This window comes from Puma concolor, chromosome D3 (assembly GCF_028749965.1).
Source record: "Puma concolor isolate L17-30 chromosome D3, mPumCon1.1.hap2, whole genome shotgun sequence".
Taxonomy (NCBI): Eukaryota; Metazoa; Chordata; class Mammalia; order Carnivora; family Felidae; genus Puma; species Puma concolor.
In genome coordinates, this window is record NC_141678.1 from 41534594 (window position 1) to 41547607 (window position 13014).

General features: G+C 35.5%; 1 protein-coding gene across 1 annotated transcript in view; it reads right to left on the bottom strand.

Annotated features, from left to right (window-relative positions):
- NDC80 (NDC80 kinetochore complex component) overlaps positions 1-13014 on the bottom strand; it is a 62783-nt gene that overhangs the window by 48848 nt on the left and 921 nt on the right. The window contains exons 2-6 of the mRNA XM_025931259.2: positions 12147-12256; positions 10891-10968; positions 8446-8569; positions 8195-8367; positions 7405-7507 (exon numbers count right to left, since the gene is read on the bottom strand). Of these exons, the coding sequence (XP_025787044.1) occupies positions 7405-7507; positions 8195-8367; positions 8446-8569; positions 10891-10968; positions 12147-12247 (579 nt within the window). The 5' untranslated portion in view covers positions 12248-12256. The remainder of the gene's footprint in view (positions 1-7404; positions 7508-8194; positions 8368-8445; positions 8570-10890; positions 10969-12146; positions 12257-13014) is intronic.

The window sequence follows — 13014 nt, forward strand, 5'->3', positions numbered from 1 at the left end:
TTTCCTTGTATGTAGACAAAAATCAGTGGTAGCCTCTTCTGACCAGGGATTTCAGCACATACTTATACCATTGGTTTCGGATCCCAAACAAGCCATGGAGGCTTTGGGGCTATTCTCCTGCCCCACCAAAGCAGGGAAGCTAATTTTTAGCACTGCCTACAGCTGACTACAGTAGCTGGTCCCAACTATCTAGGAAGCCTGACCAGGAAATTGTGGAGCCTACCCTATAGCTTCACTTGGACAGGGAACCAAGCCAGCAGTCCTCTCTAACTGTTCTCAGACAGCAGCACTTCCCTCTCTCCCCTATCCTCAGAGCATGGACAGTGACCTTTCCCAAAAACAGACCTTGATATAAACCCCACGTTTATAAGGACACATCTAAAAACCCAATCTGAGCTGACTGGTAAAGAACTGTCTCTGCCAAAGAGATCCTCTCAAGTGTGGAAGAAGAGACCACTTACTCAAATGTGCAAGTACCATCACAAGGAATCAAGGATCATGAAAAATAAGGTAAACATAGCACTACCAAAGGAAATGAATAAAACTCCAATAACTGACCCTAAAGAAATGGAGATCTATGAACTAATTCAGAATAATCCTCTCAAAGTGGATTAGTAAACTATAAGAACACAGAGCCAACTAAACAAAATTAGAAAAATGATATAAGAGGGGCGCCTGGGTGACTCAGTCAGTTAAGTGTCCAAATCTTGGTTTTGCCTTGGGTCATGATCTTGTGGTTCATGGGTTTGAACTCCGTGTTGGGCTCTACATTGACAGCATGGAGCCTGATTGGGATTCTCTCTCTCCTTCTTTCTGTCTCTCCCCTGCACTCTCTCTCAAAATAAATAAACATTTTTTTTTTTTTAAATGAAAAACATGTGGGGCGCCTGGGTGGCTCAGTTGGTTCAGCATGCGACTTCAGCTCAGGTCATGATCTCACAGTCCGTGAGTTCGAGCCCTGCATGAGGCCCTGTGCTGACAGCTCAGAGCTTGGAGCCCGCTTCAGATTCTGTGTCTCCCTCTTTCTCTCTCTCTCTCTCTCTCTCTCTCTGTCCCTACCCTGCTTGTGCTCTGTCTCAAGGATAAACAAACATTAAAAAAATAAATAAATAAATAAATAAAAGAAAAACATTCAAGAATAAAACAAAAAATTCAACAAAGAAACAAAACTAAAAAAAAAAAATTAAACAAATGATAGCTGAAAAAAAAAAACAACTTATCTAAAGAATTAAATAGAGTTTCAAAATCAGAGTTGACCATGCAGAAGAATCAGTGGGCTAGAAGACAGGACATTTGAAATTATCCAGTAAGAGAAGCAGAAAGGAAAAAGAATGAAAAAACAGTGAAGAAAGACTATGGGACTTATGGGTCATCATCAAATGATACAGTATCTGCATTATGGGAATCTCAAAAGGAGAAGAGAAAGAGAAAGGGACAGAAAGTATATTTATTTTTATTAAAAAACATTTTTTTATACTTTATTTTCAGAGAGGTGGAGACAATGTGAGTGGGAGAGGGGCAGAGAGACAGAGGGAGAAAGAGAGAGAATCTCAAGCAGGCTCTGCACTGTCAGCACAGAGCCCAATGTGGGGCTTGAACTCAAGAACTGTGAGATCATGACCAAAGACGAAATCAAAAGTCAGATGCTTAACCAACTGAGCCACCCAGATGCCCCATCAAAAATATATATTTAAAGCAATAAGAGGTGAAAACTTTCCAAACCTGGGAAGAGAAATGGACATCCAGATCCATGAAGTTCAAAAGACCCCAAATAGGTTGAACCCAAACTGGGCTATGTTGAAACATATATTGAAAGGAAAAAAAAGGTTAACCCCAAATTCATTATCTGGCAAAACTGTCCTTCAGAAATGAAGGAGAGATATAGGCTTTCCAAAACAAAAGCTAACGGAGTTCACCACCTCCAGATCTGCCTTACAAGAAATGCTAAAGGGAGTTCTTCAAGTGGAAGCAACAAAATGCTAATCAACATTGTAAAAACATATGAAGGTAGTGTAAAACTCACTGGTAATGATAAACATACAAAGTCTGGTTTTCTAATATGGTACTGTGTAATTAATTTACAACTCTAGTTTAATAGTTAAAAAACAAATGTGTTAAAAAGAACCATAACTAAAATAATCGGTTATCGGAAACACAATATAAAAAGTTTGTAAACTGTAACATCAATAACCTAAAATGTAAAAAGAGAAGTGAAAGTGTAAAGTTTATGAAGTTGTTGAAATTATCACTTTAAAATAGAATGGTATAGTTTTAAAGATGTTTTATGTAAGCCTTATGATAACCACAAGGAAACAACACAAAGTAGATACATAAAAAAATGATAAAGTCAAAGCACGCTGATACCAAAGATCATCAAACTGCAAAAGAAGATAGTAGAATAAAGACCAAGCAGAACAACAGACCTACAAAACAGTCAGAAAACAATTTAAAAAAATGGCAATAGGTCCTTACCCACCAATAATTACTTTAATATTTGTTTATTTTATTTTATTTCATTTTAAATATTTTTGATAGAGAGAGAGAGAGAGAGAGACAGACAGACATAGTGTGAGCAGGGGAGGGTCAAAGAGAGAGGGGACACAGAATCTGAAGCAGGCTTTAGGCTCTGAGCTGTCAGCACAGAGCCTGATGTGGGGCTTGAACTCACGAACCATGAGATCATGACCTGAGCCGAAGTTGGACTCTCAACTGAGTGAGCCACCCAGGCACCCTTCGCCAATAATTACTTTAAATGTAAATGGATTAAACTTTCCAACCAAAATACACAGAATGACTGAATGGACAAAAAATAAGATTCAAAAATATGCTGCCTACAAGAGACTCAATTTAGTTTTAAAGACACAGACTGAGAGTGAAGGGATGAAAAAAGATATACCAGACAAAACAGACTTTAAAGTAAAAATGGTAAGAAAAGACAGTGAAAGTCATTATATAATGACAAAAAGGTCAATTCACTAAGGAGATAAAACATTGGCCCCTGGTAGGCTCTGTGCTGACAGTGTGGAACCTGCTTGGGATTCTCACCCTCCCTCCCTCTCTGCCCCCACCCCAACTGGTGCACTCCCTCTCTGTCTCTCTCAAAATAAATAAATAAACATTATAAAAAAGATAAAACATTTGTAAATATTTATGCAAACAACATTGGAGCACCTAAATATATAAAGCAAATTCTGTCAGAACTAAAAGGAGAAATAACAGCAACACAATAGTTGGAGACTTTAATACTACACTCTTAACAATGGAGAGATAATCCAGACAGAATAAATAAATAGCAGTTTGAAAACCCTACAGACCAAATGGGACTCAACAGACACTTACAGAACATTCTATACAACAATAGCAAAATATACATTCTTCTCATGAGTACAAGGAAAATTTTCTAGGAGAGAATATGTTACGTTACAAAATAAGTCTTAGTATGATCAAGTATCATACCAAGTATCTTCTCTAAATATGAAACTAGAAATCAACAACAGGAGGAAAACTGGAAAAGTCATGAATACATGGAAGTTAAACGTCACTCTCCTGAACAACCAATCTATCAAAGAAGAAATTAAAGGGGAAATGAAAAAGTATCCTGAGACAAATGAAAATGGAAACACAGCATACCAAACTTATGGGATGTAGCAAAAGCAATTTTTAGAGGGAAGTTTACAGCTATATAAGCATATATCAAGAAAACAGAAAGATCGCAAATAAAGAACCTAACTTTATACACTTCAAGGAAGTAGAAAGAGCAGAACAAAATAAATTCAAAGTTAGAAGAAAAGAATCAATAGAGTAGAAACAAAGAAAATTGAGAACAAGAAAACAATAGAAAAGATTACTAATACTGAGTTGGTTCTTTGAAAAGATAAACAAAATCAACAAACCTTTAAGCTAGACTAACCAAAGAAAAAAGAGATGAATACCTAAACCAACAAAATTATAAATAAAAGAGGAGACACTAATACTGGTACCACAGAAATACAATGGATCATAAAAGGCCACTGTGAACAACGTATGGCAAAAAAATTAACAACATAGAAGACAGATAAATTCTCAGAATCTTACAACCTACCAAGACTGAATCAGGAAGGAGAATATCTGAACAGGAAAACAGATCAATTATTAGATTGAATCAGGAATCTAAAATCTCCCAGTGAAGAAAAGTCCAAGTCCAGATGAATTCACTGGTGAAATTTACCAAACATTTAAAGAATTAATGCAAATCCTTAGAATCCTTCGAATGATAGGGAATAATCCCAAACTTATTCTATAAGGTCAGCATAACCCTGATACCAAAGACAGATGAGGACACTATAAGAAAACAGGCCAATATCCCTGCTGAATATAGATGCAAAATTCTCCATAAAACATTAACGAACCAAATTTGGCAGTACATTAAAAGGATCTCACCATCATCAAGTATGATTTACTGCAGCATGCAAGGATGGTTCAACATGCATGAATCAATAAATGTGATATAACTCATTAATAGAATGAATGAAAAAATCATAATTTCAGCAAACGGAGAGGCAGCATTTGACAAAATTTAACATCTGTTCATGATAAAAACTCAGCAAATTAGTTATAGAAGAATTGTACCTCAACATAATAAAGGGCATATATGAAAAGCCCACAGCTAACATCATACTCAATGGTAAAAGGTTGAAAGTTTTTCCTCTAAGGTCAGAAACAAGACAAAGGTGCCCACTCTCAACCACGCCTATTCAACTTAGTACTGGAAGTTCTAGCCAAGAAAATAAAACAAGAAATAAAAGGCATTAGAATTGAAAAGGAATAAGTAAAATTATGGCTATTTATAGATGACATGATTTTATATATAGAAAATCCTAAAGACTCCATAAAGAACTGTTAGACCTAATCAATGAATTCAGTAGTGTTGCAGGACATAGTATTAAAATATAAAACTCAGTAGCAGTTCCAAATACTAATGGCAAATTATCTGAAAAAGAAAGAAAACTACACCATTGACAATACCATCAGAACAATGAAATAATTAGGACTGAATTTAAATAACAACGTGAAAGATCTCTATGTTGAAAACTATAGGACATTGATGAAAGAAATTGAAGACACAAATAAATGCAAAGATAATCCTGTGTTCATGGACTGGAAAAATTAATATTGTTAAAATGTCCATACTAGGGGCGCCTGGGTGGCTCAGTCGGTTAAGCGGCCGACTTCGGCTCAGGTCACGATCTCACACTCCGTGAGTTTGAGCCCCGCGTCGGGCTCTGTGCTGACCGCTCAGAGCCTGGAGCCTGTTTCAGATTCTGTGTCTCCCTCTCTCTGACCCTCCCCCATTCATGCTCTGTCTCTCTCTGTCTCAAAAATAAATAAACGTTAAAAAAAAAAAAAAAGAAAAAAAAATGTCCATACTACCCAAAGCCATCTATCTATAATCTACAGACCAATGCAATCCCTTTCAAAATTCCGATGACATTTTTTTTTTTTTTTTTACTGGGGTAGAGAAATAATTCTAAAATTTATATAGAAGCACAGAAGACCACAAATACCCAGAGCAATCCTGAGAAAGAACAATGTGGGAGACATTATACTCTTTCAATTTCAAGCTATCTTATAAAGATATTTACAATACAATGAAATTAAAAACACAGTAGAGAAAAAAGTAGAATTTTTTTTTTTTTTCAAATCAGAGACTAAAGGAGCCATCCTAAGTCTGGCTAAATTTCTAGGATTCTTAACTGGGAAAGATAATTAGAACAAGAGGCCTATGATTTCTCATTGATTCTAACACTGTTATAGTGTTCAATTCTACCACCTCAAGCAAACCAAGATAGGAAGGAGGGGATTTCAACCTATATAACACACTTGGAGGCATCTCAAGGGGTCTCTCTCCAACAGAAGCCAATACAGGTACTCCATGAGCTCCTGCATCACTGTGGAAATGCTATCTCCCAATCACATAAGAATGACATAAGCTGCTTAGTCAAACAAGGGTAAAGTGTTCTTCTGACAATACAAGGATTTGGTGGTGGGAACAGAGAGGTAGCTATCCACTGCCCATGGATATCACTGAGAAGAGACAAACTGAATGCACAAATGTTATATATAAAGTTCAGTAAAATGTGAGTTGTATTAATGGGCTATAGTATTGGATTTCTACTCCTATCTTGACAATGGTGGTGCTGCAAGTACTGAGATGTCTTTTGGGTCAAAATCCATCCATGTAGTGCCTGCCTGTATTTTGTTAAGGGATTGCCAATAGCCAAGAGAATGCCAGGGGGACAGTATTAGTTTTAAGGATTCCAAGCACTAAGAAGGACAGGAAACTCGGAAACTATAAAAGAAGAGACTGAATTAGACTAGATAAAATTTTATATTTCTCAACAGTCAAAATAGAGTAAATAAATCAAAAGAAAAAAAAGGAAAAAAATAATTGCACCATATCCATAAGAGTTAATTTCCCCAATTTGATTGTTTTTGATGTACAAAATGGTGCTCCTACAAATCAGTAAGAAAATAGAAAAATGGCAAAAGACAGGCAGTTGTAATAAATGTGAAAAATGTTCAAGTTGAAAACAAAAATTGCAAATACGAAAAGATGATGTTTTTGCTTGTCATGTGTTCATTAAAAATATTGATAAGCTAACATATAAAGCATTTAATATATAAAGGCTCAAATTAATAGCAGAAGCAAAAAAATGAAATATAAAATAGGCTAAAAAAGCACACACACAAAATATCAATGACAAACCATACAAAAACATAATTGCTTTAATAATATATATATTAAACAAGCTTTTTTTTTTCACCTCTCAAATGGTAAAGATTTTAAAATAATGATGTGTACAGAGTGGGAAAATGCATATGCTCACACATTGTTGAGGAGCTTTTAACTGGTGCAAGTTTTCTGAAGGGGAATTTGTCAGTATATATCCAAAGTTAAAAAAAAACACATTAAATTGTGCAGCAAAAATCCATCTTTAAAACTACAGTCCAGCAACATTTTTAAATTGTTGTCTCTGAGTTGTGGGGATTATGGGTACATTACTTTCTGTGTGTGCTTTTCTGTATTTTCCAAAATTTTTTCCAGTGAATATGGATTTCAGTTAAAAAAAGAGAAAAGCAAATTATGTATATAATGGAAGAAATAATTTCCTACTAACTTTTTTTAAAAAGCTTTAAAACCTTGTGAAAATGATCTTCTTGCCAATGTGTTACTTACTTCCTCTCACCTCTGGAAGCAATTTATTAACAGTTTGAAGAACTTAAAATCAAATGTGCTTTGAAAAATTAAAACTGATGCAGACTGTGACATAACTAGCAAAAGAAAGACTGAAAGAGAAATAACACTACCTTGAGGGGAAAAAAAATCTTTTCTACATATACATTTTAAAATGAAAAATCAAATACCTTGATGCAGTCTATTAGCCAAACCAAAGCTGCCACAATGTGCGGCCATGTATGAGGGGCCCCCACTGTATACATGGAGCTTTTGGATAATGCAAAAGGATACCTATGAAAAATTGGGAAAAAAAATAAGCTAACAATGTTCATTTTGTGAAAATAAGGGCTAAATTAAGCACGAAGTTACATTAGAAAAATTCCACATATATATCAACAGTCTTGACTTGTTTAGAAGTAACATATTTATCAAGATTCTGTCCTTGGTTATCTTATTCTCAAATGATTTTGTGTATTTTTTGGTTTCTTCTCTGCAGATTACTTTGTACATATATCCCTAAAGCTGCAGAGCTTGATTTACAACCAGTATATTGGACTTGTAAAAGATTGTTTGTTCCCTCAAATTCAATGTATTCCAATGAGTGTACTCTTCATCCTCAAATCCATCCTCTTTGTGTTTATTCTACACAGCCCTTCTTGACTTCATCCCATCCCACTTTCTCCAGCGCTTCAATCCTGTCTTTTTTGCTTCTATAGAATCTGTCGAACCCAGCCCATCCTATTTATTTTTCACGTCAGTAGTTGGAAGGCCTTATGATCTATCATCTTCAATAGTCCAGGAATAACCTCCAAACAGTGGTTTTTCTCTCCTTTTAAATTTATCCTAACATATGCTGCCCACAGTGACCAACTTAAAAGATGATTTCTCTGACTCAAAATCTTCACAAATCAATTGAGTTTGATTCTTCTCTGTGTTCCAACAATCTTTTTAGGCTAATAAGAAATATAACATACAAACCCAAGATCTTTAAAGATTCTTGGAACCTCTTCTTCAAACTTTGTGTCAGGAAGTTCATATGATGGGCACAGGAAACCATAAAGAAAAGTGAAGATCTTTAGGAAGTCTTTAACAGAAGGAGCTTGTAGAGATTTCATGGATACGCTATACGCATATCCGTTTTCTGTAAGAAACTACAATAATTTTTATGAAACGTCAAACATTTGATAATAGAAAAACTAATGGAAAATACTTAAGAGAACATTAAATACCTCACAGAGTTGTCGAATACACTGCTGAATGAATGCTTTGTCATTAAGTGGCCTTGGGTCCTTGATTTTTTCAGAACTGGAAAATATACCAAATTGACTATTCCGGGATCCATGTCCACTCGTTCTGGAAACATAAATAGTCAACACTATTTCCTTCTGTGGTCAAGTGTAAATTATTTCAAGGTGATTTTATATTTTAATAGCATCAAACATTAAAGTTCAATTCTTTTCTCTTATTCAAAGCAAAGAAAAAGAGCAAACAATGAGAAGTATAAAGTGAGGTGGAAAGAAAAATGCACTTGTGGTGCTTTGCATTAACACTTATACTATCATCTAAACTTTGAGTCTACTAGATCTTCTGTATCAACCATTCTCCAAGTCTATCCAATAATCTAAATCCTTTCACCATCCTCTTTAGCTTTTCATCATCGCTTCTTCACTCTCAACCCCTTCATTTGCCATCATTTCTTGTGGGAAAATTGCTTTTGAGATGTTAAAATAGGTTGTGCATGCTTTTTTTTCATGAATATTTTGTGTCATGCAATATTATTTATCTGATTTTTATTTACCATAAATATACAGGGTTCTACTTTTTAGTTATTAATGGATACAACGTATATGCTCCATTTTAAGCCCTTCTCCCCCCCAAACAAAACTTTGTTTATATCTTTATAATGGTTCCTTTTGCCTAACTTTGGGGCCCAATTTAGCTAACAACTGTAGTTTATTAAGTATCCTGAGAATAATAATTTTTCTTATTGAACAAGTGCCACAAAACTAAGTTGCAATGAACATTGCTCTAACACCTGAACTCCGTTCATCAGAGCTTTATTTCTCCCTGCAAATTTGCTTGTTGCTTGCAAGTTCTCTCCTGCCAAGGCTCTAAAAGTTCTTTAGCTTGGGCCTGGATTAATTAGCTATTTTTCTCCTGACAATTTGCTAATTTGAAAACCACTTTTCTACATACTGCTATTACTTAATCTTTAATTTTTTTTTTTTTTTTTTTACCATAAAAGGAATATGTGTATAGACTTGGCTCTTTTTCTTTCTTTTTTTTTTTTCTCCACGTTTTTATTTATTTTTGGGACAGAGAGAGACAGAGCATGAACGGGGGAGGGGCAGAGAGAGAGGGAGACACAGAATCGGAAACAGGCTCCAGGCTCTGAGCCATCAGCCCAGAGCCCGACGCGGGGCTCGAACTCACGGACCGCGAGATCGTGACCTGGCTGAAGTCGGACGCTTAACCGACTGTGCCACCCAGGCGCCCCCCCTTTTTTTTTTTTTTTTAAGTAGGTTCCATGCCCAGTGTGAAGCCCAATACAGGGCTTGAACTCATGACCCTGAGATCAAGACCTGAGATGAGATCAAGAGTTGGATGCTTAACAGACTGAGCCACCCAGGTACCCCAGACACAGCTTGTATTCTACACAAAACAGCACCCTTAGATATTTTTTTAAATTTTAAGAGAATTCCTCAACCAATCCAAATACTGTATCATTCAATTTATAGCTCAAGAACATAGTGTCTAGAACCAGAGTCTGTGGTTTCAAATTCTGTCTCTGTTGCTAGTTCTATGACCTTGAGTAAATAAGCTCTCTGTGCTTCAAGTTCCTCATCTATAAAATGGATACAATGACAATATCTATTCATAGGGTGCTTTTGAGGATTAAAAGAGTTAACATAGATAAAGCATTTAAAACAACATCTGGCTTATAAAAATGTTCAGTAAATGTTAAATTTTATAATAATCATCATTATCTCTTAAGTTCACCACCAAGAGAAAAGTTACATTACAAAAATGCCTTAAGGGGCACCTGGGTAGCTAAGTCCGTTAAGCGTCTTAATTTCAGCTCAGGTCATGATCTCATGATTGGTTAGTTTGAGTCATGCCTCAGGCTCTGCACTAACACCATAAGCTTGCTTGGGATTCTCTCTCTCTCCCTTTCTCTCTGCTCCTCCTCCTGCCGGTGGGTGCACACTTTCTCCCTCTCTCTTAAAATAAATTAAAAAAAAAAAAAAAAAAAAAAAAGCCTTACGATTTTTCATCAACTGGAATGACTACCAGAAATACCTTAATTTGATTTCAAGGCAAAAACTTTTCATAAGGTAACAAACATTTCATCTCTAAAGAGCCTTAATATTTAAGAGTATAAAAAAAGTTGGGGACTAAAATGTCAAACTAGATGATGGTTCCTTTTAATTTTAAAATGCTATGATTCCATACTATTTGAAAGCTAGATACAGGATTTTCAATCAACTATTCACTTATAATATGAAACAGTGGTCTGAAGTGCTGATATATTTCTTAGCTCTATCTAAAGCAGATATAACCATATAACTATTTAAAACAGAAGAAAGCTAGTTTATAACTTTCTCTTGTAAGGGACCATGCCATCTAATTTTTTGAGAACACCTTCATTAGAACTAATAAAAAAACATCATTACCTTTTACCAAATACAGAGACTTTTCTTTCAGATGTGGGTTTGTTTATACTCAACTTTCCAAAGCCTGGCTTCTCTTTGCTTTAGCAAAATGGAAAAACAAACAAACAAACAAACAAAAACTTTAAAAAATAAATACAAAAAATATTAGTTTAAGAAACTTTTAGAAATACATTGGAACTAAAACCTTTTCCCCATTACCTATAAAAATAACTCAGAATCATGAAAATTTTTAGTAGCAATCATAGCTTCTTATAAATGGGATAGGCTAACCTAACAACATGTGTAAGCAGGAATACTAAAGTGTTAAGAAGAAAGCAGAAAAAAAAAACATATCTACATTCTGATTTCAATTATCTTAAAGTATGTACATTTATGGGTAACAGGAAAAAGACTTAAAAGTAAGTATCTCCAGTCAGAGGATGATAGCTACATTTAACATTTTTCTTTTAAGGCCTACTCTGTCGGATTGCAGCTACACTTAAAAACACATATTATTTAAACAACAGAATCAAAACATTGACAATAGCAGCCTTCTGGCTTCCAATACAATTTGAGGCATAAATTTAATCTTTCAGTGTATGTAATGTGTAATAGTACAACAAATTTATCTGATTCAGAAGGAAAAGATACAAATATTTCAAATTTCTAAAAGTAGCAGGGGCTTATACTACATAAACATAAGTGGCCTAAGTACAGTTAGCAAGTACCTTGTACCTTGGTATTAGGGAAGGACTGATATAGCTCTACAGTGGCTCACAAATAGTCTTCTCTTAATTAGAAGAAACTCACAGAGAAAAACTAGTTTATGATAGTAAACTATACACCCCTTTTTCCAGTGAATAATGAGAAAACAGTTTGAAGAAGTGGTTCTGTAGGTTATTCTAAACCAGCTTATCATTGAATAACTCTGATTAAGAATTTTGCTGGTTGGATATACTTTAGTAAATTCAAAGTTGTAGCAATGAGCCCACTCACATTAGCAGGTCTAGAAAAAAGGAGGAAAATAAGGAAAAGAGTGCTGGCAGGGAACTCAGTCTTTTTTAGAGGTTGCCTGGCAAAGGGTGTAGCTTTGGAAATTTAAGGAACAAATTAGATAAAACACATGTAATACATGCCAGTTTTTACCCTTCACTGACCCCAAATTGGGTACCACCGTGAGCAAACAAGATTCATCAGAACATCACTCATAGTACATTTTTGTATTAACCGTCTTTACAGATTTCTTTGTCCAAGATAGTAAGGTGTGAGGTACTTACGTTTGAGGGGTATGGAGGCTTTGTTTATTGAAATCCTGAGACCTTAAATCCTGCATAGAGAGGCGGCCAGCACCACCGGTGGAAACTGAACTGCGCTTCATGCTTATTACCTGCATTCACGAATTCAATATTAAAAAATCTTTTCAGATATAGATGGTGCATTAAGCACCAACTGTTATCTTCATCCTCAAACAGAAGGCAGCCAAGTTCCGTTGTTTCTTCAAGATAATGTTTTCCTGGGCCCTCATGTTCAGGCAGGTGAAGCCCTCATTTGCAGGGAAATCTATCTAACTTCATTTAAAACTATTCAACACACACGAATATTTACTTACTGCCTACCGTGTACACTGGGAGTGTGCAAGGCAACTGAAACGATACACTGATAAATAAGGTATAATTCCTGCCTTTGCAAGGGTATCTATGGTAGTTAAAGCCTTGAATCCTCACCTAGACCACATTACTGCTGTTGGCTGTACTGACTTCACCGGGAAAAAGTCAGAGACGGCCTGACAAGAACTACCTCAACATGTTTCCTTTTCTTTGGTCTTAGAGAATACAGCTATTCTCTTTTCCTAACCTCCATCTCTCTTGTTCTGTCCTTAACCCACTGTTTCCCATTTATACTCAATCACTGCCCCACTTACTTCAATCCCTCTTCTAACAAAGATTAATTATCTGTCCACAAAATGGTCTACTGATTCTCATTTCTGAGAAAATTAACACTTCATTTCCTGCATATCTACTGAAACTGTTGCCTCCTAGGATACTCATGATTGACAAAACTTTCGATCCTTTCTCATCTCTGTGTGGCATTCGACACTATACACTTAAGATTTCTCAGGTCCTGGCCTGGCTTCCTGGGAAGTGG